General features: G+C 46.7%; 1 protein-coding gene across 2 annotated transcripts; it reads left to right on the top strand.

Annotated features, from left to right (window-relative positions):
• The first annotated feature begins 1,400 nt into the window (after positions 1–1,400).
• Positions 1,401–24,199, top strand: GNB5 (G protein subunit beta 5). 2 transcript variants are annotated; one of them, XM_084293324.1, is made up of 11 exons: positions 1,401–1,533; positions 5,429–5,565; positions 6,844–6,885; positions 7,512–7,588; positions 9,047–9,179; positions 13,157–13,300; positions 16,418–16,509; positions 16,659–16,707; positions 19,257–19,353; positions 20,379–20,545; positions 20,888–24,199. In XM_084293324.1, exons 1-11 carry the CDS (start codon positions 1,422–1,424, stop codon positions 20,897–20,899), a joined length of 1,062 nt encoding a protein of 353 aa, XP_084149450.1. In that variant the 5' UTR covers positions 1,401–1,421; the 3' UTR covers positions 20,900–24,199. The 2 variants fall into 2 exon arrangements, with proteins under 2 accessions (XP_084149450.1, XP_084149449.1); XM_084293323.1 differs by lacking the exon at positions 1,401–1,533 and having other exon boundaries at positions 4,932–5,565.
• Positions 24,200–24,306: the final 107 nt, after the last annotated feature.

Genomic DNA, 24,306 nt, shown 5'->3' with positions numbered 1-24,306 from the left:
TTGTGTTTTTATTTCTAATGAAAGCATATCCAGTAGTATGTGAACTCCACAGATTATACTGCCTCCTTTTTCTTTTGTGACACTGAATGTAACTGGATTAAAGTAAGTCCAGAGTTGCCTACATGGTCATCAGACTGGTAGGGTTGCCGCACCAGCTTCTGTGGACAGGGGGAAGACTGGAAATGAGTTCACTGTATTTGACTCTTCAGATAAGTGGCCTAGCTCCTTGAGCATAAAGCCAGACAAAGGCCTGACTTCAGCCAGCAGATTTACAGTGAAGAGCTCAACAGGTCTGCCCATGCGTCCCGGTCAGACAGTGACACTGCTGCTAAGCCTGTGTGGGAAAGGACTTACTTTCTCTAAGGCTGTACTGTGTCCAGGATGTGCCCAGAGTCTAAACAACAGCTGCAAACACTTATTTTCTTATCTGCCTTTCTAATCTTGGAACATCTCCAGGTTGAACAACAGCCATTTGATTGTCTATTTTCTGGCTAAAGGGAGACAATGAGAGTCAATATGAGCAAAGTTATTCAGTGTAAATCAAGGACAATTTGTGAAGAAAGAAGAGGACGTTTTCAAGGAACTCCCAGGGAACAAAAAGTTGCAAGGTTGTTTGCTGCTGTTCTTTCTCTGGAAACGTGAGCCGCTCTGCACATCGCACACGTTCGCTCTCTGCCCGCAAGCAGAAGCTGCTGAGACAGGGAGCTGTTTTTTGCTGCCTTTGGTGTTTCGGAAATTGGTCCTTTTCAGTGGCTGGGAAGGCCCAAGTCTGCATATCTGTGTGCAGAATAAAGAGGGGGTTCGTTTAAGGTGGGACAAGGGTAAAAATGAGGAATTTGAAGCTTAATAAGGAGAGGGGTTCACACGGCTCCATCCATCCTGCCGGCACCTTGTGACCAAGTCTCCTAGTCCCCCCTGCTCCTAGGGCTGTAAGGGAACGATGGAGCCGAGCTGGGCTTTGCAAAGCCTTGACAGGATCAGTCTTCCCAGTCTGGCATTTGAAAATGCTGCTGAGGTGACCGGTTAGGGTTTTGGGTTTTGTTTTCTTTTGTTTTTTCTCCTCCTCCTTCCGCAGGGGCTGCGAACTTCAGGCCCGCACAGGTCGTGCAGGCAGCAGCCCCAGCCTTTCGCCGTGTGCTTCTGGGCCGAGGCAGCCCCGGGGCTGCGCCAGGCGATGCCCGGCAGCTCGGCTCTCCCCTGCCGGAGGCCGGCGGGGGCAGGAGGCCAGGCCGGGCTCAGCCCCCTGCCCGGCGGCCGGCGGGGCTCGGCCGGTGCCGCAGCAGGGCCGGGGAGGGGCCGGGAGCCGGGTTGCTGAGGCAGCGGGAGCCTCGGCAGCATCCCCGAGAGCCCGGCGGGCGACAGAACTCCTCCCTCCCTCCCTCTCTCTCTCCCCCGTCTCCCTCCCCGCTTCCCTCGCAAAGATGGCAACCGAGGGGCTGCACGAGAACGAGACCTTGGCGTCGCTGAAAACCGAGGCGGAGAGCCTGAAGGGCAAGCTGGAGGAGGAGCGGGCCAAGCTGCACGACGTGGAGCGTGAGCGGGGACCGGGGGGCGGCCGCGGGGGAAGGAGGCGGCGGCGGGGACGCTGCCCCCGGGCCGGGCCGGGCCGGCCTCCGCCGGGCCTCCGGCGCCCTGCAACCGGCCCGGCCTCCGCGCCGGGCCCAGGGGAGGGAAGGGAGGGAGGGAGGGAGGGAGCGAGGGGAAGCAGGGGGCCGCGGCATCCACGTCCCGGCCGGGCCGGGGCCGGCTCGCAGCGTGCCGCAGCGCGCCTCGCAGGCGCAAAGCCAGCCTAAAGGCGGCCGGGCGGGAGCTGTGCCCGAGGCAGCGAGGCCGGGGTGTCCCCGGCTGAAGGGGGCTCGAAAAGGAGCCCCGGCCCCCGGGGAGCCACCTGAGGGGCGCCCCCTGCAGCCCTACCCCCTGCAGCCCTGCCGCTGCCCCCCGGCAGGGGACAGGCGCTCACCTTGGTGTGGTGGTTCCTGAACTGCCCGTCCGGATGTGCAGAGATGCTGTTTGTTTTGTTACGTTTTTATGTAAATAACATATAGTGCGGTTCCTTTTTGGGGAAAAGCGTCTAAATTACTGTATTATATTAGTATATTGCGTATGACTGAAGTCATATCGCTCATTTAATTAAAATTCCTGTCACATACACACACACACATACATCCAATACCTGAGCTGGCAGGGGACCCCCAAGGATCACCAGGTGATGCTCTGGGTGTCGGAGAGGAGCGTGAGTCTGTGCCAGTGCTGGAGGTGCTGGTGGCAGTGTCAGGCTGAGGGACTGGCAGGCATTGTGAAATTTCAGGTGTGGGAGAGTTAAAAGTTTTATTTTTTTCCTCTGGAGTAAATAGAGCATTTTCTGATCTAAATTAGGTAATCATAAATTACGTCTGTCCCGCTAGCAAGAATCATTAGACAGATGGAGATGGCCTCATTACAGGAACATTGCAGTGAATCATCAAATTCATGCAGTGTAATTTCTGTATCAGAAGTGGTGGGGCAGACCCCATAAGCATATCTTTTAAACATGTGCATAAATCTGTTTTTGCTCAGGAAAGCAATTTTATTTATGACTGGAGTGATATGTAAATGGGTACATCACTAGTCATAGGATATTTATCTCTTTTGTTATATGTAAAATCTGTAAACTCCTGCAGGAAGGCAGTTTTTGCTTAGCCATGGCAGGATTTCCAAGATAAAAGGTTTATGCTCCTACAGGACACTGCTCCCTCATGATACTTTATATCATCAACTCCGTATCAGAGGTTTTTTTGTGCTTAAATTATCCCCAAGAGCTATTTCTGCGAGGGTTATAAGTTTCAGAATAAAGTATCTCTTCTGTTTTTTCTAATCTAAAATTGCATCTTTCATATTTTTTTCTCTGATCATGACCTTCCTTCTATGGTTCCCAAAACAAACAGTGGGCTGAACGATTATTGCCCTTATTTGTTCAGCTGGTTTTGAACAGCAACTCTCCAAAATGTGGATAGAAAGAGGAAATACCAAACATCCATTTGATTCACAGTATTACAGTTGTAAGGATTCAATTTTATCACTTAAAACTTTAGGTATAGATAAAACAGTTTGTCCTGCTCACGTGATCCATAAATTTTTAAGGCCAGAAGATACCATTAGGACCAATTGACTACAGCACAGAAAAGATCAAAGTCCTGATAGTCTCTGCATTAAATCCACCATTCCTGTTCAGGCCAAATCATATGTTTTATAAAACAGTATGCTTTATCTTGATTTTCATAAAACCACTCGAGCTACTTCCTGGCTTTAGCTGATCTGCATATGCCTGAGTGCATAACTTTCAACTACCTTGAAACAATATCGGAGAATGCTTCAAAATAGTTATCTGACTCTAAAACCTGCTAGGCGGGTGGAGGGCTATGATGGCTGCGGTTGGAGATAAGCATCCTCAGAGAATCTAAAAGCTAAACTAGACAATTCCACAGAATCAGACACGTTGACATAATGGAAACACTTTGCCTATTGTCTGTGAAACATTTGTTTGTCAGATATGTTCTGGACACAAGCGTCTTTCCAGCTGCCATAATAACCTCCTGTTGTATGTTTTCATCTCATCTGATTGGATCGTTGAGCAGGTTTTAGTGGGTATCAGCAGGGGAAAATCACATCTTTTCCTCAGGGAGCTTACAGGGTGCTTTCTCAGAAACTTGTTTGTGGCCTCCCGTTAGAGGCGGTATGGACAGGTTGGCAGGAGCAGCGGACAGTACTCGACCCCTGGGTGGGCGACGCTGGGCATGCAGAGATTTCAGGTGAGAACGTTATTCTGGCACAGCCTGCAGGGCTAGTGGTTTTGAAAGACAGCTCTTGAAAAACTAAACCACTAGGAGTCAGTCCCTGCCTTAGGCCGAAATTGCTCCCCTGACCCTGCGCCAGGGAATGATCTCAAAGTTAAGGATGTCTGCTCTCTCGCTGCCCTTCCAGGCCTGCAGCCTTTCTTGCAGCATCTCTAGAAAAGTGACCAAACGTAAAGCATCAGTGTTGCTCTCAAGCAGTCACCTGCCACATGGAGCATGAAGCTCAGCTGCCATCACAGCACTGAAAAAGCTGTGGATTTCTTCTGCCAGCTCATTAAAGCGTGTGAGCTTCTGCATTTATTTCAAAAGGTGTGAGTTAGGCATTGCCCCCTTAGCCAGCAGCAACTACGCTAGGTTTCAGTATGGACAAACAAACAACACAGAATAGTGCTGGATCCTATTAGCTTTTCTCAGGGCTGAATCATTTTTCAGTTCTGGTGCCAGAACCCCTGCTCTGCTGTGGGACTTGAAGCAACTCCCACCCTCCCTGATGCTCCGTGTGAGGTATGTCAGGACTTCTGCAGGGCGCCAAGATGCATCGTGCCCCTGCTTAGCCCACCCCGGAGGAACAACTTTGGAGCAGAGCAAATAGGTTTTTGCAGATGATGCTTTCTCCCAGACTTGTGCAGATGACCCCAGCATGAGGTGTCAGGGTTATGTGAGACAGCTCTTAGTTGCATGAGCTGCGGTGGGTTGGATTTTTACATCAAAGTGAGTTTGCACAATTGAAAATGCAAATCTGCTGGGTTTTTAAGAATATCAGCAGAAAGCGCTGCTATTAAATGAGGTATGGAAGAACTGACTTCTTCCCCTGAGGATGCTACTCAGGAAAGTTGTCTGCCCTGTCTGATTCTCCCTCCCATAAAAGAAAAAGCTGATCCACCCAGGAGTCTTTGAGGTCTGTAGATGCAGTTGAGAAGTCAGCTAGCGCACTTACAGCAAGTGTTGAGTTTCCCAAGTTTCACTCAGAGCAGTGGCCAGGCCCTTGGGGCCCCCTTGGCCACCAGAAGGGCAGAGAAGCCTCCGGTGCCAGTGGCTGGTGCCCGTATCACGCTGCACCTTCGCTGCAGTGCTTGAGGGCTGACTGCAGCTGGGAGTCTCACGTCCAGAACAAGCGTTTTACTGTGAAAACTTCAGAGATTTGATGGTTATCCCCGCTTTTTGTATGATTTGTTCCTCCAAGACCCAGCAGTGATCTTCACTTCTGCTGAGTACCTCAGGCTATGTGTTAGGCTGGAGGCTGTCCACGCTTTCAAGCCTCAGTCAGATTGAGGATTTCCCAATAAGAGGGAGGAAGGGGGGTGAGTAATTGATTTTCCAGTTATATTTGGCTGTGATAATGTGCAAGAGCTTCAGCTGCTACTGCCCTGGAATTCAAGCCCTGAGTGAATTCATACCTATCTTTATCTGCGGATATATTCATACACCGCCCACCTTGGTTTTACCACCTGCCAACCCTGAAGCAGACTTTGTTGGCCTGCACCATAGACTCATGTTTCTTGGATTAATCCCTACAAGTGACATTACTCACGAACGTAAAAGCTTTCAGTGGCAGAGCTTCAGTGCAAGGTTCTCTAACCATCAGCTGTTTGCAGTTCACCAGGTGGCAGAGCGTGTGGAGGCACTGGGCCAGTTTGTGATGAAGACCAGGAGGACGCTGAAGGGCCATGGAAATAAAGTTCTCTGTATGGACTGGTGCAAAGACAAAAGAAGAATTGTGAGCTCTTCCCAGGTATGCCGTTGGGCAGATGTTTTCAGAAATACTGTTGAGTGCTAATACAAATCTTCTGGCTGTACTACATAGTACTCTTTTCAGGTGACACCTTTGTATAGTGTAAATGTTTTCAAGATGCCCCTAAAGCAATTAATTGGCAACATATTTGTTCAGAGAGCACAAATCCAAGTTTCTGAGCATCACTACATGTGTCATAGCTAATATCAAAAATATTTCCTTTTGTGGTCATATACAGGTTTTCCCTGTATTCCCTACTACAAAAGAAAATAAAAGTCATCTGAACCCGTTGGACACTTTATTGTCTTGGTCTTTACAGATTCAATATTCAGTAATGATTTCAGTTTAAGTGTTAAGAGAAAATAGTTGGGAGAAGGGAAGGGAAGAAGTGTTCATTCTTCTAGAGATTTCTTTGCACAAAAATTTCTTCTGCAGTCTGTATGATTGGTGCGACCTTGAAAACCTCACACCTCCTGCTAAAACTACTGCATTTACTTGGGCATTTTGAGAAACAGTCCGAACACCTGCTCGAGCAGTTTCGTGAGCTGGAGGAGGTAATAATATAATTACCTTCTAGATTCCCTGGTCCATCGTGAGCCCAGTATAGCAGTGGGTGAGCTTGCTGCATCTCACAGCTGTTCATTGACTTATATGAAATCTGTCAGGGGTCTCACTAGAGGGATAAAAATAGGCAATCTGCATTGCAGGCCACCTTCAGTTACTGTGAGGGGCTTTTTAACCATTCATGGTGATTCCAGCAAAGAGATCAAAGTGTAAATAATGAATGTGACATTTTTGAAGTGGTTAAAATGCCAGTATGTAGATAAAAAGCTAAACAGTGAAGCTGTAATGCATTTTTGCATTTCTCTGTTTTTTGAAGAACTGTAATGAAGAGAATGCCGTGGCTGAAAGGAGGCAAGAGAGGGTTCAATAGTAATGGTTTCATAAGAGGGTCCTTTTTGTGGTGTGTGCTGTAGGTAAAAGAAGTTCTCACAAACACACTAGGGAAAACCCTTTAAAAAAAAAAATCAGTCTTTTAATCCAGCATCAGTCAACTCAGTTAGAAGGCAATATGCTATTCTTCTGTTGGAAGGAATAAGTAGCACTATGGAGAAGTGTCTCCTTGGTGCCTCACTGCAGTCATTGTAATGTTGCTAAAATGGAGACAAAAATTGCATGAGACAACAAATCAGGGGATAGAAATGATCAGCAGAGTTTTCTCTACATCTGGGAAGTAAGCTAACAGCTCTCTCTCTCTGTTTGTGTACTTTCATTTAGGATGGCAAGGTGATTGTGTGGGATTCCTTCACTACCAACAAGGTAGGTGAAACTTCAGCAAAGGTCAGATTTCTGTGTGTAGGGCAGACAACAGTGGGATAAGCTGGAGGGCTGGAGGACTTACAGGAGGCAGCAGGAGGATGATGGAATATCCTGCATACCTCCAGCAGCACCTCAAAGCAAATAGCCCAGGACAAACCATCTCTCTTGACCTGTCTCTGAGCAAAGTCCCCATTGGGGCACTGGTATTCATCGTGGTCTCCAGGGCATATCGATCCCGTGGTGTGATGCCCCCTGTGCTGGGAGCAAAGCCAGGCCAGAGAATGGAGGTCCTCCCTCGGTAACAGCTGTGCAAGGTGCCATGGGTGCCATGTGTGAGCACTGGGGATCCTCCAGATATGGTGTTCACGCTGAACACACATGCTGCTTCTCCAAGCCTGGACAAGGCTGCCTTTCTCACCCAGCTCCACACAGTTGAGAAAAAAGAGCTTGTACACCTGCACGTGCCACACTGGGGACCTTTTACAGCACCAAGTAACCCCAATAAAACATGCTCTGGGCTCGTGAATAAGGTGGGAAGTGTCAGGGACGGAGTAGCTGCCCACCTGCTGCTCTGCTGGGTTAGAGGAATGGCGGTGTCTGAGTTTTGAAGAGATGCTGTGTTTCAGGAACACGCAGTGACGATGCCGTGTACCTGGGTGATGGCATGTGCCTACGCCCCGTCTGGATGTGCCATTGCTTGTGGGTAAGTTCCCAGTTTCCTCAGCTGTTTACGCAGAGAGGCTTGGTTTGCAGTGCTCTCCTGGTGCCTTCGTGGATGCTGACAGTTAGAAGCTTGCATGTCGAGATCGTGGATGGGAGGATTACATTCAGTGCCTCTGATCCTAGTCCCATAATGGCTCATACATTTTATCACCACTGACTTCAGTGCAATAACATCTGTTGTATAAGCATGGTAAATAATCCTCTTTCAGCATTTATATCATGGGTTAGGAATTCTGCATGCATGCATGTTCTCTGCTCCAGTTTGGTTGTGTATGTTGGATATATCTTCTAAGGGAGAGAGTTTTTAACCCTCTGCTTACTTTACTCTCTTTCTTCTAAGAGGTAGAGAAGAAGATTAGTCTTTAAGGGTTACCAGCACATGAGTAGATCTTGCCAGGATAGAGTGGAGGGAAGTAACCCCATCCTTGATAATCTCCATTTTTTTTCTGAGGGCTCAGGTTTGAAAAAAATGAGTTTTTGCAGGGGAGAAAACAAAGAGATTAGGAGTTGGCAAAAGATCTCTTAAAAATGGACTGGGTGGATCAGACAGACAAAACAAGCTTGGGGCAAGAGAAGGAAACAAAGGGAGACTTTACTGTGCAGTCTGCAAATGTGGAAAGAAGACACAGACTCCGTAAATGTGTGCAGAGGAGGAGTCTGGAAATTGTATGTTTTTCCTGTAACTCGAAAAGTGGCAAGAAATCTCTTGTAAGAGAGACAGGGAGTGCATATATGCATTGCACTACCTAGTTTTCTATTTCTGTTATACTGTTGATTAATGCTGTGCTCTTAATACAGGGCACAAAAACAGCAGCTGGCGGAGTGCCAGGAATCTGGGACCAGGGCATGGCCGATCTACCACAGCTTTAGAAAAGGGTCAGGGTGGGCACATCTGGCCAGGGAGACACATCTTGGCTAGTGTAACTGTCCAGGAGGGACACACCAGCTACAGAGGACTATTTCTGTTGCCTTTTTCCAAAACTTTTCTAAAAGACCTGTCTTCACATCCGCTGTTTGCTATACTATATCTTCCATAGGAGGTAAGGTATATAAATAACGGTGTTTTGAATATGAACACTCACAATGACAGATGTCAGCAAAAAGTGGCAGTTTGTGTTCAAAAAATTAACCCTGAGGTGACAATGTCACCGTCCAGTTTATACTTTCGTGAGATTTCATTCAGTGCCATTTATAAACCAGATGAGGGTAAAAAATGCTGAGCCTCAGCTGTTCAAGTGCTGTAACGTAGCCAGCCTGGTGAGGCAGCTGGGGCTTCCCTGTGTGTGGAGATCCTGGACAGCACAATACAGGGAAGCCGGTACTTGTGAGAATTTGGCAGCGCAGCACTGACAGGTGGTTTCCTTCTTATCACCACTCGCCTTTTGTCGTTGCGGTTTTAACCAGTTCTCTCTCTGTTATTGCTATTATTACCCTTTAGTGGCCTGGACAACAAGTGTTCTGTGTACCCTCTGACATTTGACAAAAATGAAAATATGGCTGCAAAGAAGAAATCAGTTGCAATGCATACAAACTACCTGTCTGCCTGCAGCTTCACTAACTCAGACATGCAGGTAAATGCATCCCCTCCCCACTGCTCGCTGTCCCGCAAAGCCTAACACGAGCTGCACTCGTATCGATGCAGGCAGCCTTCCTTGCTTCGGGGGCATTTCAGCACTCAGGACCGGGTCCTGCCTCATGCAGGGGCTGCTGGAAAACTCTTGTTGGGGCAATGAATGTGCTGCAAAAGCTTCTGCAAGGAAATGCCTGCAACAGCCCGTGTCCAGGCTGTCATGCTTGCGCCCCGCAAAGACCTGTCCCTTTTGTAGAGGGAGCTTGCTGGTACCCTGGATGTTCTCTGCTCACTGGGTCTGTGCTGGCTTGTGCTTTTAGGAGCTCTGACTAATATAAATAGTTTTGTTTTGTTTTGTTTTTTAATACAGTCTGGGTAGGACTAGGTTGGGTGTGTGCTACGTCAGCTGCTGGAGTGTGTGTTGTTTACCTGCTTTGTGATGGATATCTAGCCAGTTTTACTTTAATTCTTAGCATTTTTATTCCCACCAAGTGACATATTTGAACTTGAGGATGGCCCTACAGGGTGAGCCTTTTCCATACATGCCACAGTGTGTTCTCTCAAGGGAGAGGAGTGGTGCTAACCCTGTCTCACAGCTTTGGGGCTGGAGCACAGAGGGCCAGTGATTTCTGAAGGTCACAGTGGGAGCTGATGGCAAAGCCATGAACAAAATGCAGATCATCTGAGGCCAGGCCAGTCTTCCTCTGTAGTGAGTATCTCATCCATTTCTCTAGGAATATGAAAGATGATGAGAGGAGCCAGGATAATCCACTTGTCCTCTCTGCTTTTCAAATTTAATTGAAGTGTAGCTCAGTGCAGCTCTGCAGCAACATAAATGGCAGAAGGGAGCATTTTCATTGCACTCTGTGTCAGCAGAGCTGCTGGAAAGGGAATACCTCGTTCCCTTCTTTCAGATATTTGGAGCTCTTCTGGAGCAAATACCAGCTCTGATTGCTTCTATTTCAAGACATGAGATGCCCCCAAGTATGTTGTTATTTGCCATTCTGTGGTTTCTCTAATGACTCTGAGGTGCTAATTCAAGTCTATTGCCATGGAAACAAGCGATGGACGTACCCAGGCTCAGGCGTGCTGAGCCCTGACCTTACTGTGCAGGAGCCTTGCATAATTAGAGCAGAGCCTAAATTAAGTGGAATGGTTTTGTTGAGATACAAAGCCAGTATTCCATTTTCTTGTCCATACCTACATGCATCATGATGTAAATCCTATAAAAGGAAAAAACAGTTATGTATTTTTTGTAGTAAAAATAGAAGGCAAAGTTGGGTCCTTTTTTCTCCGTATCGAATACAGCAAACTACATTGCTATTGAACGTAGTGTGTTACTGTTAGATAATACCACAGGGGATTAAGATGCTTTATGTTCATACCTTATATTCATACTATATATTCAGAGACTTTTCTGAAGACTTTGAAAGGAAATTTTCTTGTGATTGATAGGCTTATGTTTTTAAGTGATCATTTATAGCACTATGTATCATTATTTAAACAAATGCAAGCAAGTGGGTTGGCTAAGGTTCTGTTACAACACTGTTATGTAGGGCAACCTACGGAATCCCAGCTCTCTTTTCTTTTCTCCTTTAAGATAATGGCATAAGAATTAAAATTATTCTGTAACTCTGAGGGTGCGCTGTGCAGCAGGCACGCTGCAGGGGCTTTCCCAGCCCTGCCCAGTGTGTGCTGAGCAGCTCTGCTCTCCTGGCTGCATCACCTGTCCTGGAGCAGCTTTAGGGCACGGCAGAAACCTCCCCAAGCCCAGAGCCCCCATGACACCCAGCACCCAGTGCTAGTGCTGCAGGTGCTGCTGTTCTGCTTTGGCTGCCCTCTTGAGCTAAAGCTCAGTTTTCCCAATGAATGGCATAAAAAGAGTTTAGGACCTGGTGTGTCTGGGGGCATCCAGTGAGAGAGGGGATTTTGGGCTATTTGGTCATTGATTAAAGCCAATCTCAGGCTGCACAGGTGCTGAAAGACGGGGTTCCCATCCGTGTTCCTCGCCATGTCTCCATCCCAGTCCAAGGCGAGCACTGAGCTGCCAGGCTGGGCGACCTGCAGAAGTTATCCGTGGCCCCACAATGTCTTGCCAGGGAGAGCCCCCCCCCCCTCAGTTACACGGAGAGCCTGAGGAGCCTCGCTTCCTAAATTAGGTATCCACAGCTCTGCAGTGCCATTACACTCCCCACATGACGATGCTCCATGTGTATTAATAGCAGCAGCTAATTGGGATCTCAAGTGTTGTGCATGGGGCCGGCAGCCGTACTCCCGGTGTGGCAGAGCTGAGAAGCAGGACGTGGCCCATGGAGGCGACAGAGGTGAGAGCAGGCCCTCACTGCTGCTCCTAGCCCTGGTGCCTGCGCTTGTGGTGAGCCGGGGCCGTGTCCCCACTGTCCCCTGCCATTTGCAAGCACCACCTCTTGGTTTTGGGTGAGGATTCCTGTCCAGTGCTGCCAGACCCCCTCATGGGGCCAGAGTCTAAAAGCAAAGGTTTTTAATTCCCTTATGTGTTTTGTTGGTTTGTTCTATAGCTAGCTATACCCTGAACTTGAGCCCTTTACATTTTGCTGTAAGCATTAGCTGGAGCCCCGGGCTGTCAACAGACCTTTCCCTTACACCTTTAGCTGCTCCTGTTCCCTTCGCCTTTCTTCCATACTATTACAAGAGCAAATCCTCAGAGCTGGAAGGCTTCATTTCCTCATCCGCAGTACTTTCACTCCTCTATTCAAGTACAAATAGAATAGAGAAACTCATTGATACAGGCTCAAAAGCAGATCAGAAAGAAAATTCAGGACCTTCTTCAGCTATTATTATCTCAGAATATTCATGTGTTCTGTGGCAGGGTTCAGAACGGGCTGTTCTGCAGCTGTGCAGACCTCTGTTTCTGGGAGGAGTTTTTTGGAGCATCTGTCAAGCACGATCAGTGTTCATCTTTTATGCAACTCTGAGAATGGTTTCATGATTTTGTGATCGCTTTCTTCTTGAAGAGTATTTTCTTTTTAATTTCCAACCACCCACTGGCATTCCCCTACATTTCCCCACTGAACATGGGAATAATCTGTGCCGAAGACTTTGTATGGTTACAGAAACAGAATATCCTGCGTTGTTCTCTGGTCACCCTTGTCTCTCCCACGCCTGTGTACAGGGACCCATTCAACCTAGAAAATTTGTGATTGCATAACAGCTTTGGGTGCCAAGGGGAAATTCTGAACAATTGAACATCGTCAGGATTTAGCCACAATCACAAGCACCCATCACATGTGCTTCCTACAAATGCTGTGGCAGATGAGAGAAGCTACGAGATATGTTTGGTCAGTATATGTTCAAGTCATTTTGCACATAAATGGTTTTGGAAAAGTGAGACGTGATGAACTTGTCAAAAAACTGTCTAGACAGGCTCACTGCCCTTTCAAAAAATCCATGTCTTAAACCCAACTCATTGGGCTTAACCTGGCTATTTGAAGCAGAGAAAAAACAAAACAAAACAAAACAAACCCATAAGGAGTTAAACAAGTACTACAGGTATACTAAAACAGGTGTACTTAACTCCAACAGTTCTTCGCACAGTTTGAATTCCAGCAGCCTAAATGTGGATAGGGTGAAATACAGGAGCAGACAGGAATACCAGTCACATTCTACCTCCTTTTTGGAGGATTTGGAAATACCAGCAGAGCCCTGGTGGCATCCATTTTTAAACCCTTCTGCACCAAACTGACCATTACTGCAACACTGTGTAGGTATAGCTGTGTCGATATGCCTTTCCTCTCCACTCTCACTTCTTTGCTTAAAAAATAGAAACCACAAACTCTGCTTAGAATGGCATTGCTTTTATGACTTTGATTTATTGTATAATATCCCATGAAATTAAAGCTGTCCTTGGTGTATGTATAGGATGACAGTAGTTTCATTGTAATCATCTCTGTGATCATCTGCTGATTTTTGTGTTGTGACTTTTCTTGCCATGTCCCATAGATTTTAACAGCAAGTGGAGATGGGACTTGTGCTCTATGGGATGTTGAGAGCGGGCAGCTTCTGCAGAGTTTCCATGGTCACGGAGCTGACGTCCTGTGCCTGGACCTGGCCCCTTCTGAAACTGGAAATACATTTGTCTCAGGGGTAAGCAGAAACTTTCTATCATAATTTAAAATTAAGGAAAATGGGAGGGAAAAAGCAGCAAAGCAGGAGGCTCAGGATCTTACTGAGGAAGTGTTGGAATATGTAGTGGGAGCCCCAGTGCAACCATCTCACTGCAAGCACGTTTCCCAAGCTGGAGCAAATTAAACCTCTGTCTGTGGGGTCAAACCCAGCCCGCCAGTTTGACTGCAGTTCTGCTTACTTCGCAGATTCCACCCCACACCAAAGCAACCCAGCCCGAGATCAAAACACCTCTCCTGGGAAGGGAAAGGCTTGGGGTTAGAGCCCGAGCTCCTAGTGTGGGCGGAGGTGGGAGCCCCGGTGGGTGGGAGCCTGGCACAGCAGACAGCCTCCTGCCTCTGGCTCCTTCGTGGTGCCCAGCCCTCTGGAGCCGGGCAGGGAGTGCCGGGGCACTGGAGCGGGGCGGTGAATAACGTGCATGCCACTGCCTTGCTCAGCCGCTCCCCACAAACCAGGGGGTAGCTTGGGCGCTGCCTAGACCCTCGAACAAGTTGGTGCAAAGAGATGAGGTGTGGCCACATCTTCAGCTGTTGCTGAGTCCCCCGTGCTTTCCAGCGGTGCCAGAGGCTTTTTTTTTCTCTGTCAATCAAATGCTCCTCGCTCCCCACCGTGCCCCAGAAGAACACACAAACCTCACCAGGGCCACAGGAGTGGTTCTGGGAAAGTACCAGAATCTGGGACTTTGTGCACATCTTCCAAATCTTGTCCTGCTGCTGAGGTACTGCTGTCCCCAGGCAGCCAAGCCATGGTCACACGGTAGGGCGGGCAAGGCCCAAAAATAAGCTGGTAGGGTCTCAGCTCCTGTTCAAGGCGGTGCTGGTCGTTTCCATATCAGAAGTCAAGTTTGCAGGTAAGATCTGTTAGGAGCTGGGAGATGAACTCTTACCAGAGGCAGGTTGCTACCAGTAACTTTGCTGAAGGTACCTGGTTTCTAAGCCCTGTGCTTGCTGCTGGAAATGGCCCTTGTGCCAGAGGGGCACATCAGTTAGGGGATTCCACTTGCTGTGCTTGGAGTCACAGTCCTATCCCCACACAATAAACCTCGACCTCCTCAGTTATGGCTCTTTTTATCAAAGTTGGCTGGCCCATCAGGAGCAAAGCCTAGCATGTTGGCCCAGTTTGCTTGCTGCTAGCTAGCACAGCTGCTCTGAAGCGTGACTGAAAGCTAATTCCATCTGAGCACGTTTACTCCTCCCGGGCTTTCCTGCCACCGAGCTCACTTCCCAGAAAGGACAGATTGATTCTCCCTGGGAACAGCTCAGCTTATTATAGGGCAAAGAATCGCAAGCAGCCATGGTACTGCTAAGAGAACATGTCATACTTGTGTTAGTGTAGCAGCTTGGGCATGTCTGTGTTTACAGTGTCTCAGTTAACTCATCAAATGCAAAACACCACTTCAGTGAAGGTCTCTCTTCTCCTGAGTCACTGCAGGTACAGCCAAAGCAGTGCAGCCTGGTGGTACCGTGTCATGGAGAGACTCCTTGTGTACTATGCAGTCCAGTAATCTTGAGCTGAAATAAGCAGTGCTAATGCAACAGCATTTGGACTGGGAGCTGCTGCATTTAACTACTTAAAAATCACAGCCTGCTTTGTAGATCTAGCTGAACACAGGGCTGAGTCCCAGGCTCTTGTTGTCAGAACCCTTGGAGCGCTGCTGCCTGGGGAGAGTTGGAGAGCACTCGGGGGGCATCTCTCCACAGGTGGTTGCTGGTTCATCCTTCAAACCTTCAAAAGGAGTCAAAGCACCAGCTTGTCGGATTGGTCTTGTCCCCAAACACACAGAGAGGTCAGCAAGAATGGTGCACATGGAAGCAATGTGAAGGGCTGGGCTTGGGCTGTGGCTGGGCTTCAGGGGGAAATGTGCTGAATCCAAAATTTTCTCTCTGCTGTGTGGTTTCCCCTACACAGAAACCACAAGCTGGTACTAAGGAACATTGCTTCTTTTAAATAATGACATCATTAGTAAAAATCTGGGATTTCATTTCATGAGACAGTTTCAAACAAAAAGAGAGACTTGAATCGTGAAGAGACTGTTTAATTTAACTAGCAATTATATTTGCTTAAAAATAAACAATGTGTGGAACGGTTTGATGAGCAGCATGCGCTAGCACAGCAGGAGCAGCAGCTGCCTGGGCTGCGCTGTGCTTCCCACACGGCATGGTGGCAACAGGGACCTGCTCAGAGAGGCTGAGCCTTCCCCGGAGCTGAGCCCGCTTACTTACTGCCTTCCCCCTGGTAGGGTCATGTTTATTAAAATCTCACATCACTCTTAAAATAAAAGTCCGTGCTCTTTTTCCTGCTGCCACAGTTGTTACAGCAGCAAGACACTGCAGCTGAGAGCAGGACCAGCCTCATGGTCCTGCAGGCATGAGGTGGTCCCTGCACTGAGGACGTTGCAGGCTAAATGGGCTGAGCACGTCACTCAAAGCATTCAAGGTGCTGAGCTCCTCTCAGGAGGCCCTGAGAGTTGAATCGTCTTTTCAAAGCACAGCTTGGGCAGGTTAGAGCTTGACAGTGAGCTGAAGTGTGCTGCTTTCCTCATTCCAGCCCTGCCATTGAGCATGTGGGTGCTGAGCCATGGCAGGAGTTAACTCAGATGGGAGGATGGGCAAGAGACATTTATTTCAGTTCTGGTGTATGAAAAGCGTTTAGCATAAAACATTTAATGCTGGTTGTTAATTTTTTATATCAGGCATGTAAAGTGGTAAGGGAGTGAATCAGTCATGCAGCTCCATAGCATGGGGGAACTGCAGACACGGGTACAGGGGCAGCATGAGCAGAGCAGGGCTGTGAGTGCCGGGCAGCACGGGCCTGCCTGCGCACCACCCCGCTCTGCCAGCACAGCGTCCCCCCTCCAGCTGCCCCTGCTGCACCCCGTGGCAGCACTGCCATGGCTGAGCCCTCCAACCTGCAGCTGCACCGGGTTCTGGTGTACCAGTATGGCAGGTCCTGGGGCTGCTTTGCTGGCTGATCCTCGTTGGAGCTGCAGTGTTCAGAGCCCTGTGAATGTGCAGCAGGTACACAGGGGATGAATGCCATTGTTTGCTCTTATGTGGTAAATTCCTTTTGTCTCATTAGGGATGTGACAAGAAAGCCATGGTTTGGGATATGCGGTCTGGTCAGTGTATCCAGTCATTTGAAACCCATGATTCAGATATCAACAGCGTCAGGTCAGTATGTTTGTGGGAGAGGACACATTTGCGATGTTGAGCCGTGCACTGGTTCTGTTTTTGAAGCTTGGCCTCATCCAAATAATAATGTAATGTATTCTGGTCTCTCTCTCTCTCTTTCTTTTTTTTTTTTTTAAACTCATGCACAGATATTACCCAAGTGGAGATGCTTTTGCCTCTGGTTCAGACGATGCTACGGTATGTCAATTCAGCAACATAATTTAGGGAAGTTCTGTTACTTCCCAGGTAGTATTTTCCTAAAAGGAAAAATATTCTCAGAAATCTCTAAGTGGCTAAACTGGGCCTTTGACACCAGTATTGAAAAAACAATAATGCTAATTATAATATATATTAAATACTGTACATGGTGCTATAGGAAAAATCTAGTAATGCTTTGTAGGTCACCTCTGCAAAGTTTTCTACATGAGGTACAAATACTCTATTTTCTGTGTTTTGAAGTTTCATGATCAAAATGAGTTGTCTTACTGGAAGAGATTTGGCTTCGTGTAGTTGTTGGTCACAGTATGGGAGGAACCAGATAAACCCTGTGCTTCTCAGCACAGTGCAAGGCACGAAGAGAGCCTGAGCACAGACGTGCACGTCCCAGGCAGCGGAGGTGCCGTGGGCTTCGTGTGGCTCTGGGCAGGTGCAGCCAGCCGGCCTCCGCAGCTCCGTGCGTCCTGAGAGCCCAGCGCCAGGTTGGCCCTGGCTGTTCTTCTCCCTGACAGCCTGAGTCACTGTCGCTTTTCACTGCCATGAGTCACTGCATCCAGGTCATGCTCGATGATACAATAGCCCTTCCTGGATCTTCTGAGCAAGCTGCTAGCAGAGTACGTACTGACTGTACGTATTGACAGGTAGTGTTGGTCAGTACACTGCATGCAAGATGCCACTTACCTCCCAGTGCCCTCAGGCCCCCGCTGATGTGCGTGGCCGGGGTCTCACTGCAGCTGGTGGGTCGCCAGGGGGACGATGCTCTCTGCCTGTATCACAGCCCTGTAGGAGCTGAGCTGGCAGTGAGTGTAACTCAAGAGCAGACCTTCAGGAGGCGCCTGGCACCTTATTTCTCCGGCTTATTCAAACATACTGAGTTGTGTGAAGACCATGAACCTTTCTAAAGCACTGTGCCCTAGGAGCATGTTTTGAGACTACTCCCAAACTGCCTCAGCTCAATAGAAACATTCCCTGTTTCTTTACTGGATGTGGAGACCCTCAAGCTGCTGTTATAAATGTATACCTCTACTTCTGTGGCGAGTCTCTGCACATTTGGGTGCGGTACAGTGAGCATTTGAGATGCTGAGAGAGTGAAAAGGAGAAATTGTCCGTCATTAAATTCCAATGAGAGTGCTCTCTTTTTATGCCCTGTACCACAGGCTCTGGGCTCCCGTTTATTTTTGTTTTTTTTTTGTTTTTTTTGTTTTTCTCTGTTAACTACTCCTGATGCCCCTGACCTGAGTAGGAAAATGGGAAATTCCACCCTTTGTAATTTTGGCAGAGGTTTTGGCAGTTTCCGTCTGTCATTGTTTAAGTGGAGAGGCTGGGGTTTGCAGTGTTGGGGCTGGTACGCCGCTGGGTGCTTTGACCTGATGCGTCTGCTGAGGGATTTCGAGGAGCACGTAATTCTGACTGTCTGGAGGGAAGCCATAAAAGCATGCTCACACAGCAGTGCTGTCACCTGTGGTGACCCTGGCTCCCGATCGGGACAGTCTGATAGAATTAACCATCAGTGTGGAGCACTGGCAGGCTGGGCTGCACATACCTTGCAGCTTCCCACGGCCCTGCCAGTGAAACAGCCTCTCCTTTATGTGCAGGCTTGCATATCAGCCCTTTTTCATGAGTAAAGTGTTAATATTAACAAATCCAGCTGCCCAGTGTTTGTTTAAGCTTAACATATTAAGGAAGGTTTTCAGTTCAGTTGGTTTCAAATTTTGATTTCAGGGCTAACAGGCTGCCATTCTGAATGGCAACGAAGTCCAGTCTGTCTATGCATTATTTCACGTTAATCAAGCCAAAGTATGCTGGCAATAGATAAAAACAGGAAGTCAAGATTGCAGAGGTGATGGGGGATTTTCCATAAGAAAGGAAAATGAAAGATCTGTAGGAAAGTATAGCATTTCACTCAAGTTATTTTCATGCATTTTTTCAGACACACAGAGCAGGCTGCTTGCTCTCCTTTCTTACAGCAAGGAGCAGTATTTGGGCTGCTCCCCCTGCCATGGGACTGCCGTGAGCACCGAGCTGTGTGGGCAGTGTTACCGAAGCTGTGTCTCCAAGGCTCCAGTTATGGCTGAACTGTTGTCCTTAGGAGCTGTGCCCCCATGCACAGCCAGTCAGTAAGCAGCAGGATACCCTAACACACAGGAAACCACAGTGGGGAACCGAGAGAGTAGGCTGAGAGCAGGAGAAATTTCAGTAGGTGTCCATGGTCCGAACACCACCACTTCTCCCTTTATAGCAGGAAAGAAAGAAGGCTTAGAGAAAAGGTTTGGAAAAGCAAGTTCTTCGCTCAGTTTATACAAAACTGCCTTGTGGTGTTGCCCGTTAACCTCCAGTCCCAGTTACAGTTACAGCAGGCAAAAGTCCCAGTTACAGCAGGCAAAAGTAACAAAAGGAAAGAAGCCAAGCAGCCACCTCCTGTGATGCCTGCTAGGCTGCAGGCAGTCCTTCCAACTCTCATTTTTTCAGTGAAAGCTAGCCATTGACTGTAGGCTTTACTGAGGCACATGTTGTTTTTGTTTTAATCCTAGTGTCGTTTATATGACCTTCGTGCAGACAGAGAAGTAGCAATTTATTCCAAAGAGAGCATCATTTTTGGAGCATCCAGTGTGGACTTCTCTCTCAGTGGTGAGACCTGAACTTCAAAGGTTATTGTGGTGTTGGGATTTGTGGCAGACCGTAAAATTTTGTCAGTTTAATTTGATAAAGCATTTCAAAACCAGCACTAGATACCAAAATCATTCTCTGTAAAATAAATAAATGAATTACTCTTTAAATTATCTAGCTGGCTATTGCTTCATTGTAGCAATGAAAATCATTTTTCTGGCTATAATGAAGGTGCAGATATTTTGCTATTAACTACAGCTGGGCTAGAACTTCACAGTAATGATTAAAAACATTTCAAAGGAAACATGAAGTGTAACTCGGATATTAAGCGCGCTTACATAAATAGTTTATAAAAGGATAATAAATGATTAATAGACAGTAAAAGTACGTTAAGGATCACAAAGATGGAGCCATTCCCATATTTCCCTGCAGATGCAGAGACGTGAGCTTGGGTCTTCCCTCTGCTGCCTTCCACCCCTGCTCCTCCGGTCAGCCTGCGTGGGGACGAGCGGGTGGCGAGCTGCCCTCTGCCCAGGGCACAGGCACATGTCTCTCTCTGTGCATGTCACAGGCACCACAGCTTGTCCCACTGGGGACTGCGAATTAATTACCAAATTGTCTACTAATTGTTTAGCCATTTGTATTCAATTCCTTGAGTAAAGTCTAAGCAAAGTATTATTAGCCTTGATAAGCCGTTGAAGTGCTGTTCAGTCTGATGTGGTTTGGACTGATCCCCTGTCTCTAAAGTCTGAGCAGATTCTGTATAACTTAGCTCAACTTTAGCTATGTTTTCGACTAACTCATTTTATAAATAGTTCAGCGTTTAGGAAGGATAACTCAGCAGTGAAGCAGGTGTGCCTAACAGGAGCATAAGTCTGGGGGAAGCAGTGGCCAGGGCTCACTGTATGCAGAGGGCAGCTGTGTATGCAGTACGGGAAAGCTGGCTTGCTGCTCACTGGGAGTTCAGTGTCCTGAAAAAAGCCCTTGCTGGAGTAAAGACATTACCCACTTAAGAGTTTATTTTTGAATTCTCATTCTCTTTGTAGGTCGTCTGCTGTTTGCGGGTTATAACGATTACACCATCAATGTCTGGGATGTGCTGAAAGGGTCTCGTGTGTCTATTCTGTTTGGACATGAAAATCGTGTCAGCACCTTGCGGGTGTCTCCCGACGGGACGGCATTCTGCTCAGGGTCCTGGGACCACACTCTCCGAGTAAGCACTGGGAGCACCTGGCTTGGGTGCTTGCTGTTTTGTTTGCTTGTTTTTAAAAAAGAATCGGGGGGGAAGGGTTATTACAGGAAAATCGACTCTAGGAGGGACTAACCGAGAATATAAAACCTGCAGTGTAAAACATGAACAGAAATTTCAAATTAAAAAATCCCCACAAAGGGCTAGAAGAACTGTTGAAGTTGAGGGAATTTTGAACTTGCTTGTTAAATGTCATTGCTGCTGATACTCTGTGCCATTAATCTGACTGCTTGACAAATTTTAATGAAGTATTTGAGGGAACAGTCAACAAATTGAATAAATGATTGTTCAATTTTCTTTCTGCAGATCTGGGCTTAATGTGAGATCCTGTATGCAGAACCAGATGAAGACCTGGACTATGAAAACATCATAAAAATACCCCCCTAATAATCAGATATTCACTACACTACAGAAGAGTGACACCGAACCCACAGATTAACACAGCTAGATAGAACATGTAATCTGCTTGAACACGTAGCAAACATCAACTTGTAGTAAAATGAAATGGTTTTAATTCTGTTTTGAATCTACTTTTATTAGAACTAGTTTAGCTAATTATTAAGGGACCTTTCTCTGAAGTCATCTGTATCATAGAAATGAGTATTTCAGTGCACATTATGTATTTATTTGCATGGTTTGAGTTCATTTTCAAAGCAAAAAAAAAAAAAAAAAAGATTCCTGATTTTATCAGGGTGTAGCATAAGACTTGGGAAGCATTCCATAGTAGTGCATTGAATTCTGGTGTTGAAAAGTGGGAAGAAAAGCAACTCTGACACTTTATGATGGCATGGATACTTTATGGACGACTGAACCTCTGAACCTCGGTAGTAAGTAGAGGCCCTACTGTGAAGTTGCTGGCTGTTGTCATAAAAATGTATTTTTTGTACAAAAAAAGAATCCTTTCAATCCCCATTTTTTCCTACCGTCTTTTTAGGTAGAAATAAGTATTTCATCTCTGTTATCTGAATATAAAAAATCAAGATATATACAATATAATAAACTGCAAATATGAGGAATATAAACATGATTTACATAATCATGAGGTAATATTTAACCAGTAGTTTCTTAGAAATTTTTAATTGTATCACTTGGTGAGTGAATTTTCTTTTACTTAAAGGATGCTACATGCTAAGCACTGAGGGATACTACACGCTAAGCTCTAACCACCGTTATACTGATGGTCAAATCTTTTCCAAGTCAGTCATAGTCATTCTGTGATCACGATTCTCGCTTGCATTTTGAGCCATTCACACCGCTTTTGCAGGGTAACGTAGCCTTAAATGTGCTTTAAGGCAGTGTATTTCCATTTAAAGATCCTTTTGCAACATCAGAACAGTGTAAGTCCTAGCAAATGCAGGCCAAACCTTACAAGCCAACCTGTACAGTCCTTACTCTAACAGCTCTCATACTGAAGCGAGACAGTTCTGCAGTAGCTGGACTTGAGAATGAAAAACAGTAAGCTGTTGAAGACGTGCTGAGAGCCACAGTCCTGCCAGCATTTAATACTGGGCTCACCAGAGTGCAAGCCCATCAGGGAGCAGCTGGCAGGACTATCCCCATGCAGAGCTGATGCTGTAGAAGATTTATTCAGATAAAGCTGAGACAGAGTTAATTATAGAACCATTTGAAAATTACATCTGCATTCCTACATTGAGAACGATTGAGACTGAAGCGTGTCACCTTTGCTTATACTGACGGGAGAGAAGTGCTGGAGTAATGCTGGGGGTTTGCACAGCCTGTCCTTCAAAATGCAAGTGATAAGATGCATCTCCGAAAAGATCAAAGATAGGATTTATATTTAGATTGAAACAAGATGAAACAAGCAATCACTGGAGTTGGCTGTTCACGTAAGTTTGATGATAATATCCTCATTCTATTCTAAAACAGGATTTAAAAATATATACATATTTATAAAGTTGTACCAGAAACAGTCTCCTCGTTCATAAAAACATCAGGTTCCATGAATCCATAACCAGTTAAATTAGAACACTGACATTTGTATCAGCCTTCAATCCCTAATGAAATTTCTGTTGGTTTTGCTTGGAAAAGTAAACTCTGTTGCTTTGGAATATTTGTGGCAAGCTATCCCTGTAACAAACTGAATGCACTATGGAAACTGTAATGTTATATATAGATAGCTCACTGTGCAATATCGAGTCAATACACTGTACACATTTGGTCAAAAGATGAATATTAATGTTTAGATAGTATTTATTGGTGAGATACTTGTTCCAAACATACTACATTGTGTTGATACTTATGAATGGCCTAAATACAATAAATTGTATTTTACATACTGAGAACACACATGTTGTCATTTTTACATCAGTCAGGTACTTGCAATGGTAGCGGTTGTTTTCTGTTTCTTTGGCATTTACTTTTTGCAGCATACAGCTTCTTAGGTCATTTGTTCTGCAAAAATCTAGAGTGAAATCCAGATCTACCAGACAAGTGCTTTTGGAATACCTTCTAGTAATACCCGCCACAACAACTGCGAGAGCAGCCCTTGAAAATACTTGAGCCTCCGTCTGAGCTCCTTCTGTATTCAGCAGGCCAGAATTCAGGTTGTGTTTTCCTTCTCAGAAGGTTCATAGCTAACATGTGATGTTTTCTTTCCAGAAATGACCGTACCCAGGAATGTACTGGAAAATGCAAAGTATGTGCTTTGCGAGAGCACGGGATTGTCCTCACGTTACAGCGCGACGCCAGTGAGAGCAGGGCACTGAAATGCTGTCGAGGGCCCAGGCTGTCGCTGTTTGGGTAAATCCTGTTCGCAGCTCATGTTGAGGTACAGCAGTTCAGCTTTCTGCCTTGTCAGTAGAGGAGAATTGTGCTGGGATCAGCTGTCCTCCTTGCTTTAAAGGTTTTGTGGTCAGCACGAGGGCTGTTGGTGGAAGTGCTCAGTTCAGACACTGGCAAAAGCGGCACCTTAATTTAGGCACATTGTTTCATTTCCTTTCCTCTCCTCTGAGGAGCTGGGGAAAATGCTGAGCCAGCTTACTCCAAATGACATCAGTTTCCAAACTGTCACCAGTTTCGGTGAGGATGAGACTGACGCTGGATTTTGCACTTGTGTCCTTGCAGGGAGAAATCCCATGGGCATGACTTCAGCACCACTACCTGTGGTCTCCTAAGCAGGGCTGCAGGGACTCAGCACCTTTTTGTTGGTGAAAGCTGTGAACCAGGACAGGCCTGAACTTCCCGTCAGATAAAGGAAGACAGCGAAACAGGGCACTAAAATATCCAAAGTGTCTCTGACTTGCTAAGGTCGGCCAGGGAGGCTTCAGAAAAGCCTTTTCCTTTTGGAAAAGCGAAGTAGCAGCGTCACAGCGCAGAACCCCAGCACCGGCCCTACCTTTCCGATGATCTCAGCCCGAGCCAGGAGGTAAAGGCGAAGCAGTCCTGAAAAGCTATGCCAGCTGGCCATAGCCAAGGGAAAAGTATGGTGTGCGAGGGAAGCTGCAGGTCAGGCAGAGGCACTGTCAGACAGCTCCATCCTGCTGAACAAAAATGTCGTATAAACAGGAAGGGTGGAAGAGGATATTGCTAGAGAAATAGCAACCTCTCCCTCTTGCTCTCCTGCCGTGAGGAATGCAATAGGAAATTCCTGCTCCAGGATTAACAATTGTAAGGAAAACTCTAGTTAAAAAGCATGTGTGTAAGGCACTGGTGAAAAGTTACATGATTATTCCAGCTACTGCTCTAGCACATAGACACAGACTAGA

The sequence above is a fragment of the Netta rufina genome (genome assembly GCF_964035555.1).
Source record: "Netta rufina genome assembly, chromosome: 11".
Taxonomy (NCBI): domain Eukaryota; kingdom Metazoa; phylum Chordata; class Aves; order Anseriformes; family Anatidae; genus Netta; species Netta rufina.
This window is presented reverse-complemented; position numbering and strand designations above follow the sequence as displayed.

Bases quoted from the DNA above. Each gene is read 5' to 3' on its own strand.
- GNB5 (XM_084293323.1), top strand. From the start codon at position 5,173: ATGTGCAAGAGCTTCAGCTGCTACTGCCCTGGAATTCAAGCCCTGAGT. The intron at 7,589-9,046 runs GTAAGTTCCCAG...ATTACCCTTTAG, and splicing joins GGATGTGCCATTGCTTGTGG to TGGCCTGGACAACAAGTGTT. The intron at 9,180-13,156 runs GTAAATGCATCC...CATGTCCCATAG, and splicing joins TCACTAACTCAGACATGCAG to ATTTTAACAGCAAGTGGAGA.